This window comes from Anoplophora glabripennis, unplaced genomic scaffold (assembly GCF_000390285.2).
Source record: "Anoplophora glabripennis isolate ALB-LARVAE unplaced genomic scaffold, Agla_2.0 scaffold991, whole genome shotgun sequence".
Lineage (NCBI taxonomy): Eukaryota > Metazoa > Arthropoda > Insecta > Coleoptera > Cerambycidae > Anoplophora > Anoplophora glabripennis.
Window position 1 is genome coordinate 52,073 of NW_019417070.1, and position 27,955 is coordinate 80,027.

General features: G+C 31.6%; 4 protein-coding genes across 9 annotated transcripts in view; 1 reads left to right on the plus strand and 3 right to left on the minus strand.

Moving 5' to 3' along the window:
* Positions 1-3,126, minus strand: LOC108915356 (DNA repair protein XRCC4-like). The gene is made up of 4 exons (XM_018721371.1): positions 2,903-3,126; positions 2,655-2,849; positions 2,296-2,407; positions 1-973 (listed from the first exon to the last, which is right to left on the minus strand). Exons 1-4 carry the CDS (start codon positions 3,029-3,031, stop codon positions 381-383), a joined length of 1,029 nt encoding a protein of 342 aa, XP_018576887.1. The 5' UTR covers positions 3,032-3,126; the 3' UTR covers positions 1-380.
* A 363-nt stretch (positions 3,127-3,489) lies between these two features.
* On the minus strand, positions 3,490-4,658 carry LOC108915354 (40S ribosomal protein S25). The gene is made up of 4 exons (XM_018721368.1): positions 4,554-4,658; positions 4,199-4,291; positions 3,961-4,144; positions 3,490-3,615 (listed from the first exon to the last, which is right to left on the minus strand). The coding sequence occupies exons 1-4, from the start codon at positions 4,554-4,556 to the stop codon at positions 3,536-3,538; spliced, it is 360 nt and encodes a 119-aa protein (XP_018576884.1). The 5' UTR covers positions 4,557-4,658; the 3' UTR covers positions 3,490-3,535.
* Positions 4,659-7,108: 2,450 nt separating this feature from the next.
* On the plus strand, positions 7,109-10,203 carry LOC108915351 (zinc transporter 7). The gene is made up of 3 exons (XM_018721365.1): positions 7,109-7,602; positions 7,661-7,878; positions 9,215-10,203. The coding sequence occupies exons 1-3, from the start codon at positions 7,416-7,418 to the stop codon at positions 9,860-9,862; spliced, it is 1,053 nt and encodes a 350-aa protein (XP_018576881.1). The 5' UTR covers positions 7,109-7,415; the 3' UTR covers positions 9,863-10,203.
* Positions 10,204-13,641: 3,438 nt separating this feature from the next.
* Positions 13,642-27,955, minus strand: part of LOC108915358 (interaptin) — a 40,532-nt gene continuing 26,218 nt past the window's right edge. For 4 of the 6 annotated variants that reach the window (XM_018721377.1, XM_018721375.1, XM_018721374.1 and 1 more), the window contains 2 exons: positions 26,348-26,470; positions 13,642-14,346 (listed from right to left, as the gene is read on the minus strand). In XM_018721377.1, the coding sequence (XP_018576893.1) occupies positions 26,384-26,470 (87 nt within the window). In that variant the 3' untranslated portion in view covers positions 13,642-14,346; positions 26,348-26,383. The remainder of the gene's footprint in view (positions 14,347-26,347; positions 26,471-27,955) is intronic. The other 2 variants (XM_018721378.1, XM_018721376.1) reach the window with 1 other exon arrangement.

Below are 27,955 nucleotides of genomic sequence, written 5' to 3' on the forward strand. Positions count from 1 at the left end.
CAAAATAAAAATTAAAAATAAGGACAGATATTAATCGGTATCAGTAAAGTTAATACAATTACATCTCATACATATTAGAAAGGATTGGTAAAAGCCACAACTATGAAAAAAGTACTATCAAAATTTTAATTGGTTTTTAAAATTTTAAAATCAAATTAATTAAAAATTCACAGCCAATATATATTTTACTTAACATTTTAAAAACCAAAAATTCCTTATTAAATGAGAAGATACAGCTTGAAACTTTTTAGTTTTCTTTAAAAAATTAAATTTAATTTAATCAAGTGTTCCTTCATATTACAAAACGTTTTAACTAAATTATTTTTCTGCAAAACAAAATATTACACCTTCTACAGTGCATCATATTTAATCATTAAAATTTACATATTATCCAGCAATTCTTGCGTGCTGAAATTTACATTGGGAGTATCTTCTACAGATTTGCCATCAAATTTCTCATGCTGCTTTTTATTTGTAGATCCTTCTGTAGAAGTAGATGGTTTTATGTAACTCCCATTATCAACACTCGCCTCACTTTTAATACGTTTTGGTAAATGCCTCGGAGGGGAATCATCAGAAAATAAATCAAATTTTGAAGTACTAGGAATGGCATACACATCGTTCCTGTTCTGGTTTATTTCATGATTAAAATTTTTATCCGATGAATTCTGGGGCCCTTTTGATTTTTCATCATCTGTATTATAAGCTTCTTCAGAATCAGATTCAGAGGCGATCTCCTTTTTTTCAACTTTAATTTGTTGTCGTTGTTCAGGTCTTTTTGAGCGTTTTTTAACTTCTACTGATGGATTTACAGAGGGCCTGCCTCTCCTCAATGCTTCTAATGACTCAGTTAAATGTTGTATCCTTTTCTTCTTTTCATTTAAAACAAGTACAAAATTGCTTAATAATTCTTCATCATCAGTCTTTTTTCTTTCAATAAATTCATTCAATTTGGTTTGAAATTGGTTTTTACCTAGAAAGTTACAAATCAACTAAGCAAGGCATATACAGGCCGTTACAGGAAAAAAGTTCTTATATATCCGATATGTCATTTTAAAGCTAAAATGAAAATAACATTTAAATGGAATCCCATGACAATGCGACAATAATTTACTTTTATTTAATTTACAGATTAATAAGATCACTTGTATCTGTTGAATTGGGGGTAATAAAACAATGTATTTCTTTCAGCAAGTGTTAACCTGAATATCTTATTATGTGGACATTCTTCGCATTAACGCTTGGATGCCCTTGTGCTACAATATTAAAAACTGCAACATAAGTTTTTGACTAATTAATTTTTGCCTGATTCAGAAGAGAATAATGCTTTTTTAATTTGGGCACTAATATTTTATTTTCAGGAAAAATATCACTCTTGGGTTATTCTCCCGTAATCTTAAAATGTGGCAAGTCATTGGATTCGTAATTTTTTTCTTTAACAGTACTACCTATATAAAAAATAATACAGTATGTATAAGAAATTAAATTAACCTTTTATACCACAAAACCAGTGAAAAATATAAACGTCTGACTTCACTATTGCAATCAGTACGGTTTTATTAGAAAATAAATTTCATAAAATTATCTTCAAGGCAAATGTAATTTATTTATTATATTTCAAGATCTGCAATATTTCATTTTCGATTTTAAGCAAAATATTACATGACTGTTAGAATTTGAGCCACTCTATATATTTAATAAAATTAACGATACTATTTTTATATTATTATAAGAATTACTTGTTATGGGGAGCAGTTCAGACCACCTCCCCTTGTGTATGTTAGGTACTGTTCTAAATACATAAATAATATACACATTTCATTTGGAATCAACATCAAAATTTAAACCTACCAGAATGTGTTTGGGACATTATTTCCATTCCTATTTCTCCGTAGAAAAAAAAAGAAACATTTCCCCTTTGTAAAAATTCATTATTTTTCTGTTTATGTCAGTCCATTTAATATTTTAAATATTATTTGGCAAGAAGGATATTAAGATACAGCTCGTAATACGGTTACATTGAAGTAAAAATTGATTCTCTTTTAAATGTACAGAGAGATGCCCCTCAAATAGCGGTCTCCCTTGCATCACGAACTAGCTACCAGGACACATTCCAATAAATCTAAATTTCAATGAGAATCAGTTTCATCTACATCTTTATTTTTTTCCCTTACTAGTTAAACTTTCCAAGAAACATTTTCCTACGTTGGTGTTACGATGAAATTATTAGCCATAGTAGCTTAATTTTTTTTTTACTCTCATAAAGTAAATTTTTAAAATAAAAACAGAACTTACATTTTTCAAGTTCATTTTTTTCCTTGTGAAGAGTAATTAGTCTTTCCAGAGAGTTATTTCTTTCAGTATAAAATTTTTCTAGAAGTATTTCTATAGAATCACTATAATTTACCTAAAAAGATAAAAAAAATTGTATGTATAAGCAAAAAAACAGTGAACATCGTGTTACAAATGAAATTATACTTTTTTGCCACAAATTCTTATTTTGCCTCAAACTTTATTTGAAACGTTTAAACATGAAGTCAGTCTCAAGTAGTTGTTTTTCTTGCTCATAAGGCATATTTATTCATGGATACTTTACAAGCTATTTTAAGCAAATTGCACATATTTAGCATATAAGGGCAGTCGATTTAACTTACCTTTTCTAGTTTATAAGAAAAATATATAACTTTCATGTTATTCTCCAAAATACAATTGATGATAAAATCATTATCATTAAACTTCAAAGTAACACTTGTAGGAGTATTTCTTAAATATTCCTGTATATTTTTTAAATATTCATCCGATTCAATCTCAAGTCGTTTAGCTTGAATACGAATATTCTCACGTTCTACCTACAAAATAAATGTTGGGTAAAGGAAAGATAAATAAACGCTCTTATTTTTACTCTGGCAGTCCAAGCGTTCGTTTTCTTAAAAATTGTTAAATTAAAATCGTATTCTTTGAACTCAACACTTAGTCTAAATGAATCATTCGTTTCATCATCACGAATTAATTTAAAAACGGATTTATCCATTATTTACATTACACACTTTTTTCAATTATCTGACAACACAAAAACTGCTGAAAATGTAAATGTATACAAAAATATTTATTTCGGAACATCACAGTTTTTAGGTTATAATCGAAACAGCCTTAACCTCCAAATATGCTCCATATTTGACAGGAGTTAGAACCAGACAGGATAACAGTAGCAGCAAAATGTAAATAAAAAAACTTCACATTTCGTTCTCAAAACATTTGTTTTGTAGACAAAAATCAATTAACTTAATATACACGTAACATAACACTGGGCATAATCCATTGGTCAACTGCGATGTCTTCTTTCGTTTATATCGATATTTTTAAATATTTTTCCGAGTAATTGCATCCAATATAATCAAATTTTAGGTTATTAAATCAAGTATAAAGTTAAAATTTTTATCTTGTATTTTCAATCAGTTCATTTCTATTTGTTAACAATAAAACATTTTGTATATTTTTATTAACTTTATTTTAAAAGATACATTTTATCTTAACATTAAGCGACTGGATCATCTCCTTTTGTAGTTCTGGTATAAATAAGTTGCGCTCTGTGTTGTACAACTTGCTTAATGAGTCCTGCAATCAATAAAAAAAAGTTTAATTCTACAACTATTACCACATTGTTTTATATAGACTAAATCTTAATCAGACTCATTAAATCAGATTTTGCTATCATTATGTTTCAAGCTGAAAAGTGATCATCAGTTCAATATTGGATTTCAGAAAAAATATTACATACAAGATACCAATTAATATTGGTCAATTTGAAAACGGAAAATGTCAAATTATCTGCAATTTATAAATTATTTAAATACTACTTTGTTTTCGAATTTTACTGGAAATCTCAAGACATGTTTTAAACAATAATTAGAAAAGTGCAAAATTCTGATACTATATTATACATTTTCAGATTTTATATACCTTTTTGTTGAAGTTCAATTAATGCTCGCCTTGCTAAAGATCCACGGACCTTTAAACGTTCTGATACAACAGATGGAGTAATTAATTTATATGATGGAACTTCCTTGTAAAGTTTTTCATATGTCGCCTTATCAAACAATACCTGATTATTCAATTTGTCACGGACTTTTCCTTTAGACCACTTCTACAATTTAAAAAGCAATTATTTTTCGTTCATGTTGAAGATTAAATGTTTTACCTTCTTTTTAGCCTTTCCACCCCCAGACCCCTCTTTCTTCTTTTGAGTCTTCTGAGGTTGCTTAGCGGACGACTTTGAATCCTTCTTAGGTGGCTACACAGACATAAATATATATTTAAAACAAATATTAATTTAACTATTATTATATTTAAGAACTTTTAACATCAGACTCATTAAATCAGATTTGACGATCATGAAATTGTCTCGCATTACATTTCACATCATTTATTTATGAAAAGATTGATTGTTTATTTGGAACAAATAGTTAACTTGGCAAAATGTTGGTGCTTGTAATTTAAATTGGTTATTAAAATATAATTTATACAAAAATATATATCAAAACATGTGTACCTACCATGTTGAACTATAAAGAGAGGAAAAAAAGAAACGGAAATGCTGTCAACGGAAACAGTTCACTCCGTTACCGTTATACCAACTTGAAAATATATCTCACTTTAACCCATCGAGAATATAATGAAGATTTCGATTTACATGCATTTTGTGTATACAACTTTCTTGTTTGTGTTCAATTTAGATTTTTAATGCGCACATTACCAGTTGAATGTTCAATGGGTTCGCGCCATTATTCTATGGCTAGAAATTGGCCTCAATGATTTGGGATCGAGGGGAATTATCCCTCTTTATCCTGCCTCATCTCGTGTAGGCCTGGACAGCCTTCGTAGGTGGGCCCCATCCGTCGTCTACCCCCGCTTTGTGGGACCTCCTTTTGTCCTGGCTGGGCCCCGCCGGCTAGGGCCCTTTCTTCTGGCGCTCTTCTTGCTTCGCCGGCTCGTCTGTGTAAACCCCGGGGGTAGTGTCATGTTTATGTGTGGTATGGTTGGGTAGGGTAGTGCGGCTATGCAGCCTGGGATGCGCTTTGCTAAGGTGGCCCTTAGGCTAGCGCGGGAGGGGAGGGGTAAGGAGGGTATGGGGGGTGTGTATGTGTGTGTGTGTGTGTCGTTGTCTTCGTTTCTTGATCCTAGCTGTCTCTGAAACAGAAAAGGTTAGCGGGCAGCGGGGGGGGGTCATTGGGGTGTTCACCCAGGGTCAAAAAGTTGGTGTCTAGGTCTTTTGTGTTTGTCGGTCACGTCGGGTACGTAGTCAACGGCTTGCCTAATGGGTTCGATTTAGAATTAGAGAGTTTAGAGTTCTCATTAAACTCGATGAGAAAGCCAATTTTCTTGCACTGAGAAAATATACAGTTCAATGGTGAGGTGCAAGTTTAGAAAAAGGCGTTCGCAGATTTTTTGAAAAAATTTAATGAAATCTTTAAATTGGGCATTATTAAACAGTAATTCAGCTTCTTCTAATGCCCTAACAGCGGCAATATTTATTAATTCATCCATATTTTGCGAAGTAACAGCAACTGCAATAATATTTGAAGTAGGTATAAAGTTATGTTAATCAGTTTACGTATAAAATACGGCACTTACGCATGGCTCTAACCAGTCGGAAAAAAAATAAACATCCATTTTCCGAACACGAAATCGATTCAAGAATACGATATTTTAAATGTCAATCGAAATTCCCTTTTTTCCATATTCGAAATAATTCGAGTGATTGCAGCCCTGAAACGGACTACTGACTGAACTACAGAAAGAGAAATTCACTGAACTGAGTAAACTAACAAATTGCACGTTTTCTATTTCGTTTGTTAAAAATGTTCCTCAGTTTAAGGAATAAGCGAACGCTTATCAAGGTGGTACTTCAACCGCAGCTAACCTACGCCTCCACGGCGTGGGGTCACGCGGCAAAAAGCCACTTAAAGTCATTACAGGCTGTGGAAAACATAGCCCTCCGCACGGCCACCGACGCGCCCTGGTACGTAAGAAACACTGACATATTACGAGACTTACAATACACAAACGCTACACAGACAATAAGACAAAACGCGGAGAAACGGTTTGACGTAGCCGCTAGACATGACAATCCCCTCCTCAGGCAAGCCGTTGACTACGTACCCGACGTGACCGACAAACACAAAAGACCTAGACACAAACTTTTTGATCCTGGGTGACCACCTCAACGACATCCCCCCCTGCCTGCTAACCTTTACTGTTTCAGAGACAGCCAGGATCAAGAAACGAAGACAACGACACACACACACACATACACACTCCCCATACCCTCCTTACCCCCTCCCGCGCTAGCCAAAGGGCCACCTTAGCAAAGCGCATCCCAGGCTGCATAGCCGCACTACCCTACCCAACCATACCACACATAAACATGACACCACCCCCGGGGTTTACACAGACGAGCCGGCGAAGCAAGAAGAGCGCCAGAAGAAAGGGCCCTAGCCGGCGGGGCCCAGCCAGGACAAAAGGAGGTCCCACAAAGCGCCTACACCGGCCGCATTTGCGGTCGGGGTAGACGACATGGGATGGGGCCCACCTACGAAGGCTGTCCAGGCCTGCACGAGATGAGGCAGGATAAAGAGGGATAATCCCCCTCGATCCCAAATCATTGAGGCCAATTTTTAGCCATGGAATAATGGCGTGTTAAAAATGTTAAAATTTAAAACGAAATAGAAAACGTGCAATTTGTTAGTTCACTCCACATAATATACATAATGTTATATTCGAAGTTTGTGATTTTAACCATCAGTGACGACGGATGGGGCCCACCTACGAAGGCTGTCCAGGCCTACACGAGATGAGGCAGGATAAAGAGGGATAATCCCCGTCGATCCCAAATCATTGAGGCCAATTTCTAGTCTAGCCAAGGAAACCATCAGTGCACCTTACAACGAGTTCTAGTATTAGAACACGAACCTGTTAGAAATGGTAGAGTTATTGAAATCTTATAGTTATATCACATACTTCTATAGAAGAAGATAGAAGTATGTGAGTTATATATGTATGCCATGGTCTCTTTTTGTCAAGCATACCAAATCAAAATTGTTGTCAAAAATTAAAAACCTGTCAATGTCAATATGCCACCACGTCAACATGGCAGGTTCTTTGAGTAACAGCCGGTTATGGCTGTAATAGTTTTAAATAGTTACAAAATCGTGCACAGTTTCAAGTTATAGTATTTTATGTCTATCTATGTGATGTATTATTTAAAAATTGAAATTTTGGTATTATAGGTTTAGAAATAACATACGTTTTTTCTTAAATAAACCTTATTTAATTGTCCCTGTGCTACGATGATAATAGTGTAATCATTTTTAGTAATTGTAGATGTGGTAAATATAGGTACAAAAATTATCATTAAAATGTTACCTTTATCACATAAGGATTCCTACAATCGTGGGTTTGGCTCAAGAATTAAAGAAAAAATTAATAGCTGGATAAGACTAATATTTGCTGATAGAAATTCAAGAAATTTATTTCTATTTTTACTACTTAATTTGTCTTTTGCATTTGTAGAACTAATTTATGGAGTATGGAGTAATAGTTTAGGTAATATAACAAATTTCTTTATTTCGTAACTGTGCTGCTAGTGCAATAATTCTTTTAGGTTTAATTTCTGATTCATTCCACATGTTTTTTGACTGCACTGGTCTTTTGGCTGGTTTGGTCGCATCTGTTATTACAAAATGGAAAGCAAACGATAAATACTCTTATGGTTATGTTAGAGCAGAAATATTAGCAGGATTTGTAAATGGATTATTTTTGTTATTTATTTCGTTTTTCTTGATGTCGGAAGCAGTTGAACGTGCAATAGAACCACCAGAGGTATGATATAACAATCTTAAATAAAACTGAAACATACACTATGGCTGTATGGATAAAAATTTTGAGTATTATCTTTCATCTGATACCTATGTATCTGCAGACTAGGGTTATTCCCAAAAAGTGTGAAAATCAGTGGCGAACTGCATGAACTGTTTTATAACTATTAAATCGTATTTATTTTTTTATATATTTATGATTAATGAAACCTAAAGTGTAGTCCTGATTTGTAGTCTTGTTTTGGACGTTGAAGTGTAAACATCTTTAATACAAAGTGTCACCTAAAATCTCAATTTACTATACAAATATAATTCAATTCACCTGTTATACAACTACAAATATACAATATATGGACTGAAAATTAGTACCTAGCTCACATCTCTCTTTTGCAATGTTAACACGCAATAGTCGAAAAGCAGGGAAGAACTGATCAATCCTAGGTCACAGTTTATCCTAGACTGTAAAATAAAGAGATATTATAAACAAGCAAACTTAAATTTCTCTCAATTTTTGTGGCCTGATACGGATAATGTGATACGAAATACGGAAATATAGGATCGGAAAGTCCCCATGGTTCATCGGCCGTTACGTGAGAGCGAAATAAGATCCATTTCTTATTTGTGGAAGGGCGAAATGGGCGGTGACTATTAGACGCCTTCATTATAGCCATCTTTCTCTATCGCACGGATTTCTATGACTTACTTTATCGCTCTCACGTAACGGCTGATGAACCATGGGGACTTTCCGACCCTGTATAATGTGAGATACAAAAGCAAACATAAAAGTGTCCAGCAGTCTTATATGTGATAAGTTGCACACACACTGGTCTTAATTGCTAGCAGTTTTGATTCCACAATTGCATATCCAGTAAAAGCCATAGTGAGGTCACTTGCCAATGCATTTTACAGTCTCCAATAACGAAGTGATTTAGGTACAAGTTCTTGGTAACTTGACTCTTACTGTATGAAAATTTCATGCATTAGTAAAATGTAGAAATAATCATGAATTTAAAAATACATTTTACACATTATACATCTATGAAAATTAGAGAAAATTGTTTGTTGACTAAAATATAACAAAATCGTTAAATTTAAATTAAAATAACCTTTTTTTCTATAACAGTGAATATGTTTTTTTTTTGTTTCATTGCTAGATTATTTTGAACACATAATTTTATTAAAATTTGTTGTGGTGACTGTTATTTTGGAGTATTAAAAATATGAGGCCTAATCTTTACTTATTTTCTTATTTATTGTTCTTGTATCAGCTTTTAGACAGTATGTTTTTAGTTGCTTGTGTTTTTACAAAAGATATAAATGAAATAATTTTATTTTTTTAGGTAAAACATGAACGATTGTTCATTGTATCTGTGTTGGGACTACTAGTAAACCTTGTGGGTATCTATGCTTTCCAACATGGACATGGACATTCCCATGGTGGAGGTTCTCATGGTCACTCTCACGGAGGGCACAATCATTCTCATACTTCAAATAGCCATAATCATTCCCATGATCACAACATAGATATTGACAGTGGCAGTCATAACTCACAAATAATGAAGGGTGTATTTCTACACATCTTAGCCGACACTTTGGGCAGCGTTGGAGTTATAATTTCTACCATACTGATGCAAACGTTTGGGTGGATGATAGCAGATCCTATATGTTCTATGTTCATTGCTATTCTCATAGCAGTAAGTGTGTTAGCGTTGATTAAGGATTCTATTATGATTTTAATGCAAAGGCAACCTATTGCTTTGGATAACATTTTACCGCAGTGCTATCAAAAAGTGATTAGTTTAGCAGGAGTTTATTCTGTACAGGAACCACACTTCTGGACGTTGTGTAGTGACTTTTATGTAGGTGCTATTAAATTAGAAGTTTCAAAAACAGTGGACCCTAAATATGTTGTGTCCCACACACAAATGATTTTTGCTTCTGTTGGTGTTAGGCAGCTTTATGTGCAGTTAGACTATACACCAATGTGATTAACTTATAATGCTTTTTTATTGCCTACATAGCTAAATTATACAATTATGTCGTTACAATAGGATTGTAAATATGAAGAATTTTTATAATTTATGTTCGAAAAAGATGACGCCGTTTTGTGAATCTGAATATTGTTTTGATAACCTTTTTTATTTTTTAATTTTATATCAGTCTTCTTAAGGTAAAATTGAATTGATACTTCCAATACCTATTGAGAATGAATGAACGTGTTATAAATATTTTTTATAAGAATGTTAATTTAAACAATTATACAAATATTTAATATAGTTATTGTGATGGATGACCGAAGTAATTGAACAATTAAAATTAATGAGAGAAATCATTCTTTTAATCGGACCCTACACTTAACCTAGTTCCATAATTTTTATAATGAGCATTATTTGGTACATGCAGGTGAGAATTTATTTGTCAGTATTGTAAATCCTAATAACGTGAATTTTGTAAGTAGGTAATATTAGCAAATGTTATATATATTATAACAGTTTGAATTATAATAAATTGTAAATTTAAAAATTCGTTTTTTTTATTGTGTACATTGGTGATGTAATTACTGATTAGGAATTATGAGATTTTTAATTATAAAAAACATTTTTCATTATAGAAATTACACGTTCTTTATATCAGGCGACAAATCAGATACTTCCACTTTGGGCTATCACTTATCTAATATGTACTTTATATCGTCATTTTTAATTGATATTCAATTTTAAAGGGAATCACACGGCGACAGTACATACGAAACAAAATACAGCACACAATATAAGCGTTTGATGAGTGACTGTCGGTTTTTCACCACATTAAAGAAAATGGTTGCAATTATGCCACTCATATATTGTTATCACCAGCTTAGCTTATCTTGTAAATGTTTTCCGAGTATATTTTTTATTTATTAGCGGTACAATTTTCTTTAAAAAGGTCCAGATCAGAAGGATCCTGAAAAATCTATCTTGAGACTCGCAACCATTTTGTCTTGCTTTTCATTCATATTTCTATTTTCTACTATTCCGAATTTTTGCTACTAACGCGAAATTAATATACTGGTATATATTTTTTAATTTAATGTATTGGAAATGCACATTAGAGATCACATTTTGTTAGTTAAACAGTGACGTGAGAAAGCAAGCGCTTAGTACTCTAGTAATTTTATGACGTTATGTTACATCAGACTATTGCAGTTGCAGAGAATGGGAGCTGAGAGCTTGCTAAATTTTTTGAAGGAGATTAAATTCGGTTCAATTTTTTTTTAATTGTGTTATTTACTGCAATTTTAACATTAATTAACAATAATGTTAATTAAATTAATTTAATTAACATTAATTTAACATTAATTAACAATAAATGGTAACATTTATATACAGGGTGTAAGAAGTTTGAGTGCCATTATTTCAGCATGAGATAGATTGATCATAAATGAACAAAAAATTTGTATATTTCAGGGGTGTAAGATTAACAGTTTTCAAAATACAGCGTGTTCTATAATATGGGGGAGTTTCATCACAACGTGAAAACAGCGCTTAACCTGCTGATGCACACCACATATAAGCGGCAGACGTCCTACGAAAAAAATTTAAACGGCTATTATTGTGAAACAATTAGTAAATTTCAAGACAATTGTTTTCCAGCTTATAAATAAAATAAAATGTATCGATTTTGTAGTACGAAGATAGTGTTGTGCTTAAATGTTAGCTCGAATTTTTGTAATTCTGAATCTTTTAAAACAGGAATTTAACTTTTAATCAAATTACGTATTTGAAAAATATGTAATTAAAGTACCCAAAAATTCACGTCGTCCAAATAATCATACATATTAAAAATAATTTAGGTACTTACTAAAAAGCAAAATTCAGTAATTTTTAAATGCACAAGTACAAAACAAACTACAACGTATGCTCAAAATGTTCACGATCTTTTTTTATGCATGCACGACACCTTCGAATCCAATTTTTGCACACTCGTTGGAAAACACCTCAAGAAAAGAAAATAGTGGTATACAAAAAACATTCCGATACGGTCGAATCCAGATACCAAATGAATTGCGTATTGATGGTTGCTGGACACCTTAGTACCTCGTGTTAATAAACCGCAGTGCTGTTGTCACAAATTTATTATTAATTATTTTTTAGAATTAAGCACAAAGAAGTTAAAAAAAGTGGTAAACATTGTATTTTATGGTATTCTATGCACGCAGTTATGTCAATATTCCTTAATTAATTGAACTTAAGTCAAGTTGGAGATTTTCATAATTTTTTTTCTCGGAAATGGTTGAGTTTAGAACCCATGTCATACAAGGTTTTTTTGTTTATTTTAATGTATTCTATAGTTAAAATTAAGGCAGTCAAACTTCTAACACCCTGTATACTCCCCTGTACTAGTATATACTGACCAGGATTCGACACTGGTTACTGAACTGCAAGATTTCATGGTCGATGTTCGATCCCATTACTTAATGGGTCCGCAGAGGTCCTGTAGCGAAGTCCGCCTTGGTTTGTACAATTGGTCTCTTTGGACTGTAGTCGCCTGAAACGGGCAATGGAATGATGTGGTGTCGTGATTTTGTGTTGCTGTTGGTTCCTCAGTTCGAATTTCACATATTTCGGAATTTTTATTTTCTGAAATTCGAAACTGGGGAGATTTTTTTTATTTCTGCAACGTATCATTGTCGGCTGCAGTAGAGAACTTCAACAGAAATTTTAGAAATATACTTGAAAATATTATTTGCCGCACCGCACCCCTTGGACATAGGTTTCTATTTTGGAATTGACTCTGTGTAGAGCGATTGGAGACGATTTGTGATTTCAATTGGAAAGTTGCACAAAAATTTGTAATTCCCAACTGTAAAACTGTTTGCCAGCTATTGTAATCGTGAAATGCAAGGCGTTTTGAGACATACAGGGCAATAAGATCCATCTAATTGTTGACATTGCCCATATTTAGGAAAAAATGTCCACGACCAGAGAGCAGAGTGGTTGATGCCGTCAAATCTAAGGATACCATTTCCTATGTGTACACGCTTCAAATTAAGTAAAAAGATTTTATTACCTTTCATAAGGCTAAAAAGTTTTTTGTGTATCAATCCCATTTCTTTCACATCATACCCTCTCATAAAGTTACATGTTTCATTGCTTCTGTACTTAGCACTCGAATACTGTGAATGAAATGTATTTTGTGTAATAACATTTATATGAATATTGTGGTATTGTTACATAAAAATCAATAAAATCTCTATTCTTAAACATAAAAATACACCAATTTAATGGAATATAATTTTAAAATTAAATTAATGACTAAAAGTGACTAACTAAATTGATTCAAATGATTTTGAAATAATATCTCTACCCCTCATTTTAATTGCAAGGATTACCCCAAAAGTCGGAGACTTGTGCGGGAGGGGGGCCGGCATATTATTATTAAGTAGGTTGCATGTGGGCCTAGGAACGACTTACATTGGCAAGCCCTAACCACCATTCAGTTAAAGAATGAGGGAAAGCTGGAAAACCTCATCATTATAAAACCTCATTAATTAAGCAAACGACTGGTCATTTAACCAATACTTTTTTAAAGCTAATTAGCCTTAAAAAAATAATGGTTAATTCTGTACATAAAGAACTTTGAATTTAATACAAATTAATAAGTATTTTTAAATAGCTAATAATAGACAACGCAACTTTAAACACTTGTAGCGTAGTGTTCATAAAAATAATTAATAGTTGTCCCCATGTCTCGGATCCAATTACCAGTGTGAAAAAAAAAAACAATATTTCATATCCAATACAAATTTTTATTTGATAAAAGTGCAAATGTTACATAAATAAGAAGAACAAGTATATAAAATTCGTAAAGGATTCTCCTCGATGGGATCCTATATCGTATTAAAAAAAAATACTTTTATAGCTTTGATACACCTGAGACCATTAGATTTTTATAGTCTATAAATTCCACAAAGCAAATGACGCAGTAAAAACTGTTTATTCAGATTTACTAGAAATATACAAACTAGCATAATTTATAATTAACCATTAATAAAGTACTTTATGGTACTTACAACATATTTTCATTCCGTACAAGAATATACTGTCACTAAATTATACAAGCCTTAATTTTATTACTTTAAATCTCATGTCTACATGAACGAAAGCATGTGCTTATTTATAGCATTTTATATGATACTAGTTTATTTTTTATTGCAACGTCCGTTAACAGAAAAAGAGAAATTTTAGTCGATTTGAGTCAAACGATTTACATATTTTTGTTACTTATGTAGTCCACAAATACGTTAGACTACCTTGGGATACTTCACAAAATTATTGCACAAATATAAATAAGGAATGCTGATAGTAGTAAAAATTAATTCATAAAAATATTTTTAAATTAAGTAGTACTTTAAGCTTAGTTCTTAAAGAGTAAATATCATTCAATGCATTAGCCTTTCTGGTGTCGTCTCTTACACTTGATCTCCTTTTCCCTGTAACAATAAATGAAATTAGTTGGTAATTGTTTCATGTTAAACAAGCAGTTATTAAAAATATGTACATATACACTCAGTGAGTACATGGAAACTAACGCGATCGATGGGTCCTATAAAGAAGTGCATAAAATTAAAGGGAACATTTCTTATGTGAAAATAAACAAAAAAGATTAAATCATCCCTTACCCAGAAAGGATCTGTTTCTTAAATATAAGTTTTAAGGGGTAAAGCCACTCTAAAATTATGGAAACATCCATTTTTTGATAAATGATTTAAATAATGGTTTATTATGTGAAGAATAAACGTTGTATCTTAGGTGTTAGGCCTACTTTTAGAAAACAGATAAAACAATTACAGTATATTAAAATTAACACTAAGAAGAAAAAAAAGAAACAAAAACGTTATACACATTGCACCTAAGTGAATTAACACTTGTATTGTGCAAGCACAAAATCCATTAAGTATATGCTGTATATACAATATGAGTAAAATTCAAATTATTATTATCATCTTTCGTATTAGCTAGGATATTATTCAATCAATGACAAAAAAGACAAATAGTTGTTACTTATGTATGTTTTGCAGAGGTGCGAGTATTTTTTAAAGCTTTTGGTTCTTCTTATTTCTAAGGGTAACAAGTTGTATGTCTTGGGAGCTAAATGTGTCGCAAATCTCAAACCTATGGTTTTATTATTAAAAGGTGTTAGTAAAGCTTCGTTTGACATACTCCGAGTTACCCTAACATTCATTATCAACTGTTTTTCATTTTTAAATACATTTGTACACAATGAATGGAAATACAAAGATCTAATATTACATATTCCATCCTTGAAAAGTAAACTGGTCGGGTATAATTTATTTTTTTTTAAAATGATTTTTAATATATAATTTTGTACAACAGATAGCTGTTTTAAAGTCGTATTATATAAACCACCCCATACCAGAATACCATAGCGATAAATGGATTCCACTAGAGATTTATAAACTATAAGTAATATTTTTTTGCTTAAGATATCTCTTAATTTGTAGAATCTAAAAATCAGTTTTCGAGTGTTCGCTGTTAATTTATTTATATGCTGCTCCCATTTAATGTTTTTGTCAATTACGATACCTAAATATTTTATGGAATATACTTCATTTATTACCATGCTGAAACGTTCAATATTAATCCTATCATAGTTGGGCCTATTTTTGCTGGTAATTGAAAATGCTATGTATTTGGTTTTACCAGCATTTAGAGATAACTGATGTCCATCTAACCATATTTTAATAGCAGTTATGCCACGTTCCATTTGTTCTTTAACTGTATCCCAGGTATCACCAGAGAAAATGACTACAGTATCGTCTGCATATGACAGTATTTTACCACTAGTATTTAAGAATAACAAAGAATTTAAATATATTATAAAGAGTATGGGCCCTAAAACAGTGCCCTGTGGCACACCTATTTTAACTTCCTGGGGATCACTAAGACAATTATTAACTCTAACATATTGCATTCGATCAGTTAAATAACTAGTAAAAAGCTTTAGCACATTTCCTCGAATTCCATAACTATGCAGCACATTAAGAAGCTTGTCATGAGGCACTGTATCAAATGCCTTAGCCAAGTCTAAAAACACTGCAGCACACTTTCTACTTGAATCCAGATTGTCTGTGATTTCCTTTACTACTTCATACATTGCATCCTCTGTACTTTTACCTTCCAAAAAACCAAACTGATGTGGACTCAATATATTGTTATTTTTAAGAAAACTTACAAGCCTAGTTTTAAGACATTTCTCAAAAATTTTTCCAAAATTATTTATCAAGCTAATAGGCCTGTAATTGGATATTCTCGTATTATCACCATTTTTAAATACAGGAGTAATGATAGAGCTTTTAAATTGAGAAGGCACAATACCAGTGGCAAAAATTAAATTTATTATATGTGTAATAGGCTGAACTATCTGCTTGTGAGATGACTTTATAAGTTCGGCAGTAATTGCATCCATACCTGGAGCCGAATTTTTTTTCAAAGAATTTATTTGTAATATTATTTCATTTTCTGTAACAGGCGTTAAAAACAATGAATTATTAATTGGCGGTATTTGAGAAGAAAAGTCATCAGGTATCTTTATATTGTTGGCCATTTTAATACCAATGTTAGCAAAATATTCATTACAGTAGTTCGACATATCTTTATTATTATCATATGGTTGACCATCTTCATTGGCAATATTAAAAGAACATGCATTATTTTTAGATTTTTCATTGGTAGCTTCAGATATTACTTGATAAATTTTTTTCATATTGTTTTGATTAAGTAAAATAATATCTTTATAATACTCATGCTTACATTTTTTTAACAGCTTATTTAAATTATTTCTATATGTTTTGTACTCTATCTCCAAATCCTGAGAATAACTATTTGTCAGTCTTTTTTTCATTTTATCTCTAATTATTATTGACTTGGTTAGACCAATTGTAATCCAAGGTTTGATTTTCTTAGGTACTTTATTATTAGTGGGTTTGGTATAAGTACTCTGAGATACAATTTTTAAATATGTTTCAGTAAATATATTAGTAGCAAGTTGAGAATTATTTAATTGCAAAACATGATTCCAACTTTCATTTTTAATCAAATTAATGAATTTATTAATATTAATTTTAGAAAATTTTTTAGTATTAATTTGCTTGATTGTGTCATAACTTATAGAATCTTTACTAAAATGTATCATGACAGCATAATGATCAGTAACGGAGCATTTAAGTATATAGGAGTCAATTTTAAAACTATTGACACCCTGATTACGTTTTACAAAAATATGATCAAGGCATGAAGTAGATTCTTTTGTAGTTCTAGTTGGAGATTGAATGTAGGGCACAAATCCATGTTTAGCTAACATTGACACATAATTGTTCACATACTCATTTTCTTCTAATATATTGATATTAACGTCGCCCACTATGAGTTGAAAACAGGCATCAGCTTTATTTAAGTCTAAATAGTCATCAATATCATTGATAAAAGCACCTATATTAGTTGGATTGGGTCTATATAATGCAATTATCCTAAAAAGGACATTACCAATATTGATTTCCATAATGCTTAGTGTTACCCCACTTATTTCCAACTTTTTATTATGGATTGAAGTTTCAAGACCCTTTTTTGCAATAATTATAACTCCATCATTTTTATTAAAATCCGCATGATTGTAAAAGGTATTATAACCAGGAATATTAAACTGATCTATAGAATCCACTTGAAAGCATTCACTTAAGATAATAACATCATAATTATAATCTAATTCATAGGTTACAAAAGTAGCAAGTAATTCATCAAAATTCTTTCTTATACTACGAATATTAAGATGAAAGACCCTAAGAACAGCATTTGTTTCAAACAGTACCTTACTGTCATTAATACCAACATATCTTCCCATGCGATTTCCTCCGACGCATTCGAGTTCTTGCAAAATTAAATCTTCATTGAGTAGTACCATTATACCAATGAATAGTCCGTTTTACTTTGTAACAGCAACTTTTGGAATTCTAAACTGGCACATGACAGGTCTGAGGCAGCATGTTCAACATTATAATTTGTATTAAATTTTTCATTAGAAATAACACAGTTTTTACAACACAATTTCACTTTAGGGCAAATATTTGCCTAATGCTCTTCACTACACCTTGGGCATGTTAATTTGTTACGACAATCTTGCTTTTTATGATAAAAGGAAATAAAGGAAACAAGTTTTAGGTGATGGAAAAATCGGGAACACGAGTCGCAGCGCGGTACAGGAGTGTTTATTCTCTCATGAGAACGTGTGCCATAGTTAGCTATTAGGCCAAATTGAGTGTCAGATTAAGCCGAAAAGAAGAGGATGAAGAAAATATCAATATAGAAGGCCAATTATATAGTGCAGGCATCGCCGACTGAATACATATAAGAAATTTCTTATGCTGAATGGCAACAAAAACTTTAAAAGCGTTTTTTGAGAAACTATTTTTTTTTTTAACTGGGCGGAAACATAATTCAAAAAGTCTTCAACGAATCGACTTGAAATTTTGTACAGCTTCACAATAATATAACTCAGAGAACGTCAGAGGGTTTTTTTCAATTGATTAACAATTTTCATTGTTATTAATAATTTAATACAAAATTTTTTATCTTTTTTCGAACTTTGTTTTGAATGTTCACTAAATCAACAATTAATTTTTAATGTTCCTACAATGTTCCCTAATTTTTAATATATATCCGAAAATTAATAAGTTAAACTGGCCGCTTCACATTAGAAAACGATGTCGGTCCTATTACTTCTTAAAAACATTTATTATTTTTAGTTTACATCCGATACGATAACGATACTGATGTGCTGTTATATTTACTAACTGGTTTCCATTCTATTATGTAGGTATACCTAAATATGCACCTATGTAGCAAAATAATGAAGTATGTGTACGTATAATATTTAATTTTTACGACGTTTAGTTCAAGTGAGGTTTCCGCGGGTAGCAAAATATTATTTACTTACTACTTAAAATAATATTTTGAATCTAAATTTGTTATTTTAAATAATCATAATTAGTTTTTAGTTTGTTAAATATTCTTAAGAATATTTGTAACATGACGAACATGGTTATGCTAAAGCCCAATCAAACAATTTACCGAATTCCATGATGATTGGTGAGTTTTTTTGAAAAGCATTTTATTTTCTTCGGCAGAAATAAGGGGAATAAAAGCAAACAGGTATGAAAAAGTAATTTATAGATATCTACATAAATTTATTTTAAAATGCATTTTTTTTTGGCGTTTTTACTGATGTATTTTCACACATCGGTACAATGCACCAGTATCTAATAGTATTAGACTGTTTTGGTTTGAGTGAATCGTATATCCACGGAGATTTTTGGCTTTCAAATTTTTCTATGCTCTCCTAATCGACATATTCGAATTTTTCAAAAAGCGTTTGAAAGCTTGAGAGCCCTTGTATAAGTGATTAAATTTCCAAGTATCTAAGGGCCTTGGTTTTTGCTGTGCAAAATTTTGAAAATTTGCAATTTTTTTTTCAAAATTTGGATTGCAAAATTATTATGCAAAATCTATCTAACCGATTTTGATGAAATTTGGTGTGATGATTCTATATAACATGAAGTTTTCTTGAGCCAAATATGAAAGTCCCAACCCAATTTATAGACCTCAAAAAGATTCCCTAAAAAGTAATGTTTTTTAACCCCATATTTGGCGATTTTTTCGATTTTTACAATAATAATCATGATTCATTCGATTTGTAACTATTGTCATATTTTGTAAAAAATTTAATTACAAACATTTTTTCCTCTTCCATTTTCGCCTAAAATGAACTCTTGAAAAGATACATAATTAAATAGGAAGAAAACTATGACATTTTTCGAATTTTTTTAACATAGTGCCGCCAAAAGCCCACATTTTTTTATGCACATAGAAAAATTTTAATTTCTAGTGATATTTGAAAGCCAAAAATCTCCGTGGATATATGATTTACCCAAATATGGACTTTTTGAAATAGATGCTGTCTGGACTTTATGGTTTAGAGGGATTTGCCAGTTACTATAAGTTTAATTTCACAAATTTACAGTATATACAGGGTGTTCCTAAGTAAGTGTAGCAACGGAAAACTGTAAATTCCTCTTCAAAAAAGAAACTTGTTGTCCTCTTCCATTTTTCTCTCCGGGCTTTCGTTTTCGAGATACACGGTGTCAAAACTTTAATTTTTTTTAGTTTTTCGCCAATATCTTAGGAATCGTTTGAACTACAGGACTGAGCTTTTGTACACACATTATCACTATTAATAGCTACTTTTTCGCACCCTTCTCGAATTCATTGGACGTGCCAGTGGTGGAGATTTTAAGGTATCGTAAGGGTTCTTCCTCCCCTAAATTTTACACCACTGGAAAAATTGACTTTTGACAGCAAATTCTAAAGCGCCAATTAATTTTACACAATAAGAGTTCTCTTGGTTCATTGCTCTAAAGTCAACCGTTTTCAAGAAAAATGACTTTTTATGAACAAAAGCAAACATTTTGTTAATGTTCCATGTATCCATACTATCGAAAAGTTGACCGATAGAGGTGAAGCCGCAGCGGCAGAAAGAAACATGATTAGAAGATGTAATGCGTGCATTCAAGCCAACGGACGTAATTTTGAACAGTTTCTGTAAATTTTACTCACCAAATTGATAAAAAAAGTTAAAATCCTATCTGTTGTTAAATTTCGTTAAAATTGTTAATTATTACTACCTATTTTTTGAAATACAAAAGATTATCAAAACGTATAAGGTATCATATTGCTTATTGACACCACTCCACACATTTAATAACCAAAGCAGTCAGCTGCACTGTCGAAACGCGTTATTGTATATGTCACGCTTGCCATTTACTTACCGACGACGTCAACGTATCGACATCCTAGTCCATGGCATTTGCGTGCAAAGCGAACTGATTAAAACTTTAATATCTAATAACTTTTTAAAAATAATTTAATATAATAAAACCTTTACACATTGTTTGTAGTATTCACTGTAGATACAAAAACTATTAAAATATTTTTTTCTGCGCGATGCCTATTGTTAGAAAATCTTTCCAACCTCTAGAGTGGGATTACCCTTAAGATTAGTGATGGGAGATTTCGAGTGAAAAATCGAGTGGTACTCGATTATTGAGATCACTCGAGATATCTCGAGATGTTTACTCCCACCACTTGAGTGATTATTACCCTACGGTTGCACCCCAAAATGTTAGTGCATACTGCAAATAGTCACTGATTGCGTAACCTTTTTTTTTTAGAATAAAACGAAAAAGTGGTTAGGTTTTGAAGTGTGTGAGCTTTTTTTTTTTTAGCTACGCTTAGAAGTAATATATGACTAATACAAACATATTTGTGCGTCGCTGGGATGAAAACGACCAATATCTCGTATCTCGAGTGATCACTCGATTATTAGAAGTACTCGATTACCGATAACTCGATTATGCCCATCACTACTTAAGATCATTTAGAAAAAAATCAATTTTTTTAGATTTCAGGAATGATAATTTGACAAATCGTTATAATAATATTCAGTACTTGCAAAATCATACTAGTAATCCTGTGTTTCAATTACTAGTGCTGTGTATACAGGGGGGAGTCAGTCTAAACATAAGGCATACCTTCTGCACCTACAATTTTTTTTAATGTTGCTGTACACTAAAAAATCTCTTGTAAAATATTTGTATTATCTTAGACTTTGGAGTTAACTATATAATAATGATTGCAAATTATAACAAATAAACATACTAGACCAAGGTTCATCTAATATGCTTTTTTACTTGACACCCTATATAGAGAAAAGCAGTAGTTGTAAAAAAATATAATAATTGTTTTTAATATCGGAGGGGCCTACATAAGCAAAATATAAGTAATAAAAGTTCTAGAACTTCCAGAAATTGACATTAACTGTGTTATATTAAATGGAATTCCATAGTTTTTATCGCATTTTTGAAATCTACTTACTGTTTTTATGCAGAAAAATTTTTATAATATCTATTTCAAAAATATACCGCTTTCTGTTTCTGTTTAAGTTGTGCATCTTCAACATAACCACATCTTTTTGGACTTATGTATAAACATTTTGTCCATGATCAAGGAATCATTATTACAAAACTATTTATTTTACCTTATCGATTTGTTTACTGTTTATAATCTACTATTTTTTAAAATAAATTATAATAATATTTATAAATCAGAAATCTGAAGAAAACACAGATACCATCATAAGGTTACACTTAACAGTTGAGTATTTGAACTATGAAGACTACACAAGAAGCACGAACTCCATGTAAACAAATATCTTAACAAATTAGAGAGCACTAGTATCCCATATGCACCGACATAGTGGAGGGGAGATAAAGAAAGCGGCAGTTTGAATTAAAATCAATCATGCCGTTTTTGTGATATGTTAAAAACTTTAAAATAAATAATGTAGGCTACTTGGAATTATATAAATAAATCAATAAATAATGAAAATATGTCGGTGTACAAGGAACACTAGCGACTCTAGCGGTAAAAACTATAAGTAAATTTTACCATTACGTTGATAAATTTTGTCGTCAATTTTCCCATGTGAGTTCATGCTCCTTGTCTAATCTCCCTGATTTGAACCCTGTTATTAATATGAATTTACGTGAAAAATTGCAAAACAGTAAGTACATATCAAAAACGTCATTCAACATGATACTGACCAGATACAAAATTGACAACTAATCGTTCAGAAATCGTGATTATTAAAGCAAAAATGTATTTACATTCACTCAATAATGAAATAAAACCCCAAGTCCATTACCATCTAGATTAACAAGGCCTCTATGCTTTGTGTATGATGTCACGTCAGCGGTAAAACAAACAATGCAGTATGAATTTATATTTTAAAATTCAATGAAATAAGAGCAATGTAAGATATATTTTAAGTCATAGCTAAAGTATATGATCATTTTGAATCCTGAATGTCTTAAAAACCTATAAGAATGTGGACTGATTGTAAAAAAAAATTGGGCTAAAATTATACCAGTAGTTCCAGTTCATCAAAGTTTGGCAATACAGTGTAAACTCTTTATAATGTCGTTCATTATAATGAAAACTTTCCTATAACATAGAAATTAGGTCAATTTGGTTCGTTTACGTCAAAACCCATACATTAATACACTCTTCATAGCGCAACAGCCATTTTCTATTACGGAGAAATATGTTCATATTTAGACGCCAGCAAATATTTACAGAAGTATTTAATAGTGTAATTGTTTTTATAATCAGCTTGCAAAAGGTTCCGACTAAATTTTTAAGGTGCCGACATTTCTAAAAAAGACCCCCTAAAGTCGTATACAACTGCCTTACTTTTGTTATTGTTAATTGCCTCAAACAGATGTGTCATTACTCTTGTATTACATTGCTTCTAGGAAATCTTGATCTCAGTTACTAAACGCACTAGGCACCTATTGCGTATTATCAGTCTTAAACCAATTTTGAAACTGTAGATGGCCAGTAAAAGAAAAAAAAATTATGTGTTAACGAAAAAGTTTGATACGCGAGATAGAAAAAGGAGAATAGAAAAGTGATGTTGGAAGACGTTTAGGCCTAGTCCATCTACTGTTGCTACCATTTGGAAAAACAAAGAAGCAATTCTACAGGCAAAACTGCAGGGAGAGTCTACTAAAAAATTAAGGAAGCCAAAATTCGAAGACTTAGATCAAGCAATGTTGTCGTGGTTTAACAATCAACGCCAGAATAATGTACCCATCTCGGGGACAATTGTTAAAGCCAAGGCTAAGAGTTTGCCGAACAACTAGGCATTACTGACTTTAAGGAGGTTCGATACCGAAAAAAAATGGTAAAGTTTTCAAAGCAATTGAAATCTGTTAATAAATATGCAAATTGCCTCGTGTAAAAATATCAGATCGATTGCCAATGTAGTTTTTTTGAAAAATGGTATTAAAAATTATGCCCTTATACACAGGCTCTTATGGGAGTTGGGAAAAAAACTTTAATCAAACGTGAATATTGCTCTTAAAAATGGTTAGGATCGGGAAAATAACATTGCAATTAAAGAATTAAATATTACTAAACATTTTAAAACAATAAAAATATGCACTTACAATGTAATTATTGAGATAATGGAATGAATATATAACGTTTTGACAAATTTGATCGAACATCTGATCCAATGAAAGGAAATACGACAATACTGTCCGCTGTATTTAACGCTTCGACTGACGCGCTATATTTGAATAGCTCGATTATAGACTATAAAATTATTCCAGTCGAAAACATATGTAGTAATAATGAATATTAAATAAATTTTTCGTGATCTAATGCAATATACTAGCAATTTGAAACAGATATTGAAAGCATCTCTTTACAAAACTGACAGTATAGATGTTCTGTCATAATCTTCGATTTGACAAGGTGACGTCTCACTGAACTCGGATTCTCGGTTTGCACATTTTACTTTTTCCTCATCAATCCACATTCTGTTTTACACTCATTTTATATTACTTTTCAGTCATTACTTTTCCTTTGTGGACACTTTTATTCAAATAAAAAGTTAATTGCCGTGCTTTAAACATGAAAAATATATGCAAGCTAATATGTGTTGTATAAATTTCATTCATATATATTATATTTAGTTCGCTCAAATTAGTTTATGTACGGTTGGTACTACAACAAAACTACCGTGTATAAACATAGGCTTCCCTCCCACACCGCCTGCCCTGCAAGAGATGTATCGAACATCCTTAAGGCATCAGAAGGTTGGCTCGGAAAATTTAAGCACTGTTATAACATTACCTATGGTAAAATGAACAGAGAGGAGCGAGATGTCGATATGAATGTAACTAACGACTGGATTAATAACATGTGGCCTAATTGGTGAAATTTGGTTATTTTTCCTGCTTCCCTCCATATAACAAAAGCTCTTTATAACGAAAAATAACCCCCGGTCCCTTAAGATTCGTTAAAAAGAGTTTACACTGTATGTATTTATCAAAAAATTTTTAATTAACATTTCCGTGAGGTGAGACCAATTTTCACTTTTTGGTGTTGCAGTTAAACAGTAGATTCCGCAAATCCAACAGTGGGTGAAAATTTAAGCACATTAAACGAAAAGAGTGTGGCAAGACATTGGATTAGCCACTCTGGGGACAAACTCTGATTTTTCTTGTTTGGGGGATGCAAGTAAACGGTGTGTTCTGCATGTCGTTGGCGAACGAAATTAGGAGATTACTTCGAAGACATTAAATCGATAGATTTGGCAAAAAATATGGTGTACCTAAATGAAAATTGTCTTTTTTCCTCATTTGGGAACTTGCAGGTAATGGATGTGTTGCACATCTTGGAGGTGTACCAAACTCGCGGAATAATTTGTAGATTCTAAATGAAAGGGATATGGCAAGGAGTCGGACTGGCTTAACGAGTAATGAATTTTTGTTACTTTTCAAGTTTGGGGGTTAAGCATGTGTTTCACACCCCAGGGGTGGATGAAACTCAGGAATTACATGCTTTTGACAACATTAAATCAAAGAGATATGGTAAGGAATGGGATCCAATTTAGCGAAAATTGAATTCTGAATTGTAATGCAGATTAAATTCTTTTTGGTCTCAACCTTAATTGATTAATTGATACAGCTGTGTACTGTTTTTAACAAATATTTACGGTAATTTGGAAACTGGGTAGATGTTGTACAAGCTTTAAGATGAGACAATTTAATTTTAAAACTGAAACATTACATCTAGAATCTTTCTGTGTAATGCGGCAAACAACAAACAACATGGTCTTGAGAGAATGTAAATTATTTTTGAGAGGACAAAATGAACGTGCTAACACCCACAACTTGCTTAAATATTCGTTTGGGAAATTAAAAACAGAGACTTTAGATCCATGGTTTATGTTTCCTGGACACAATATACAGCAGGTATAACTGTATAGTATATACTGCTCCTTAACCCACATATACATGTCTATTAAAATACACCAGCACTACACAATACCCCCGTCTAACCTCAAATTTACAATCAGATTTAATCCACCGAAATTAAATTAAATTATATCATGTTTTACAACATATTTAATCTTGTAACAGTTTCAAAAATAATTAAATTAAAGAAACAACGTGAGCATCGACTTATATTAGTTAAAAACGAGTACTGACGTCAGCAAACATAAGAGCATCATGTGAAGCCTTGTAGTATAGGTGGTAACGTTCAAGCATAGTAGGTGTTTAATATAGATGGCTGTTAGTTCATAGAAATTATTTTCATGCACCTGTTGGAGTTGACCAACTATTTTAAAATTAAAAATAATTTATACCCAAAAACAATTTATTTTAATAAATCATGAAATTTGCATATTCAAGTGATGGATGCTGTTCTAGATTATCGCCTATCATGTTGGTTCACCCCATCAATAACGCCCTAATTTGTAGCATAATCAAAACTCGCTGTAATAAATACCTTTAACTTCTAGAACTTCTTATTTTGCTACCGCGACTAGTTTCCATGGCAACTTTTACCATCACAATACAAAAACTGACACCCCATATTTGAGCAAATGTTGGCGTTTCGAATGGAAGAGACCTTAAAAATAAATTTGGGGTGCAGTATGTCTATTTTCTTATCAATGTAAAAGTGTAACAAATATACTATATGTGAAAAATGTGACCAATGAAATAATTCTGATGGTCTACCGGCAGCTGTGACAAGTTTTTTTTTTGGTAACCAAAAACACAATATTTTCAACAAATTATTTAAATTTCTGCTAGATATGACGCGAGACCATCAAAATATTTGTAATATAAGAATTGAGTGCTACTAAGTGCATTCGTATACGTCTATGATATCCTAAATAAAAAAACAAATAAAAATCGAACCAACAACCCCAATTTCTACTGTGATATTAAAAGTAACAGGCACTAGCATGCATACAATTGAATACAGTAGATACCTTCTTCCTTCTCTTTTTATTCTTTAGTTTTTTGCTGTATTCCTCTATTACAGATGACGCAAGACTAGATGACGATGAAAGACAATGCTGAACAGAATGTTAGTAAAAATGTTAAATATGGAAACAAGGACAAGTTAATATTGGGCCATAAATTTAGTCCCAAAACCAATTCAAAAAATCATATCAACACTTAGAATTTATTAACAGTGAAACTTTCAGACGACAAATATATACAGGGTGATTCATTAACAATGGGAAAATCGAAAGCTCAAGATACCACACGTGAAATGGTGCCCATTATATTAGTTGATAGTTTCGGAAATACAGGGTGTTGAAAGTTAAAATTTTAAATCTTTTTTTTTTTGCAATTATTCTGAAAATATGTAGGTTAGGAACTTGAAAATTTGTGAAACTGTATTTTTTTAAGCGACGAATAAGCTGCGTGTTGTAATTTCAGCGTTGCTCATAGAGGGAGCCACTTACGACCAATTTTACCGAAAATTTAGTTAATACCTTTTTACCCTGTATGTCTAACATGAAACTTGATTCAAAACCTGAAAGAGCAATCATTTTTCCATTAATTATGTACTCTTGTTTCATNGTGAATACAACCTCAAAAAATCATTAGTTAATTTCGGATATTTGGTTAATTCAGAATACCAGAAGACCATATTACCCAAATTAGTCAGAAAATACTTACACTTACTTATTTTAATCTTTGTTAAGTTTACAATCTACATACAGAGAGCAATACAAGACATAAATTGCCTCTCCCTTTTCAAATTTAAAATAAATTTTGATAGTTGAACCAAAGTATAATTACATTTTAAAACTAGCATAATTATTTAATGTATTTACTATTTATTTGTTAAAAAATAAAGATAAATAGAGTTTTGTCTACTGTATAGTGTTTGCACACTGCAACCCGCAACATGTAATTTTTATTAACCGACGATTAATAATTTATATTTTTCAAAGATTTATACCAACTTAAACAAAAATGTATAAGTATTTGGTCTTTTTGGAAAGCTGATGGTATGTAGAACGCAATACCAAATCCAAAAAAAAAGTTCGGAAAATTTCGGAAAATTTCTGGAATTTTCAATGGAAACTTTCCA

Coding starts and splice junctions, on each gene's coding strand:
- LOC108915356 (XM_018721371.1), bottom strand. CDS start 3,031: ATGGATAAATCCGTTTTTAAATTAATTCGTGATGATGAAACGAATGAT. Junction 2,408..2,654: donor TTTCTTATAAACTAGAAAAG/GTAAGTTAAATC, acceptor TTATCTTTTTAG/GTAAATTATAGTGATTCTAT. Junction 974..2,295: donor AAAAAATGAACTTGAAAAAT/GTAAGTTCTGTT, acceptor GTAACTTTCTAG/GTAAAAACCAATTTCAAACC.
- LOC108915351 (XM_018721365.1), top strand. CDS start 7,416: ATGTTACCTTTATCACATAAGGATTCCTACAATCGTGGGTTTGGCTCA. Junction 7,603..7,660: donor AGTATGGAGTAATAGTTTAG/GTAATATAACAA, acceptor TAATTCTTTTAG/GTTTAATTTCTGATTCATTC. Junction 7,879..9,214: donor GTGCAATAGAACCACCAGAG/GTATGATATAAC, acceptor TTATTTTTTTAG/GTAAAACATGAACGATTGTT.
- LOC108915354 (XM_018721368.1), bottom strand. Junction 4,145..4,198: donor GTGGAAAGGCTAAAAAGAAG/GTAAAACATTTA, acceptor TTTAAATTGTAG/AAGTGGTCTAAAGGAAAAGT. Junction 3,616..3,960: donor AATTGAACTTCAACAAAAAG/GTATATAAAATC, acceptor TATTGATTGCAG/GACTCATTAAGCAAGTTGTA.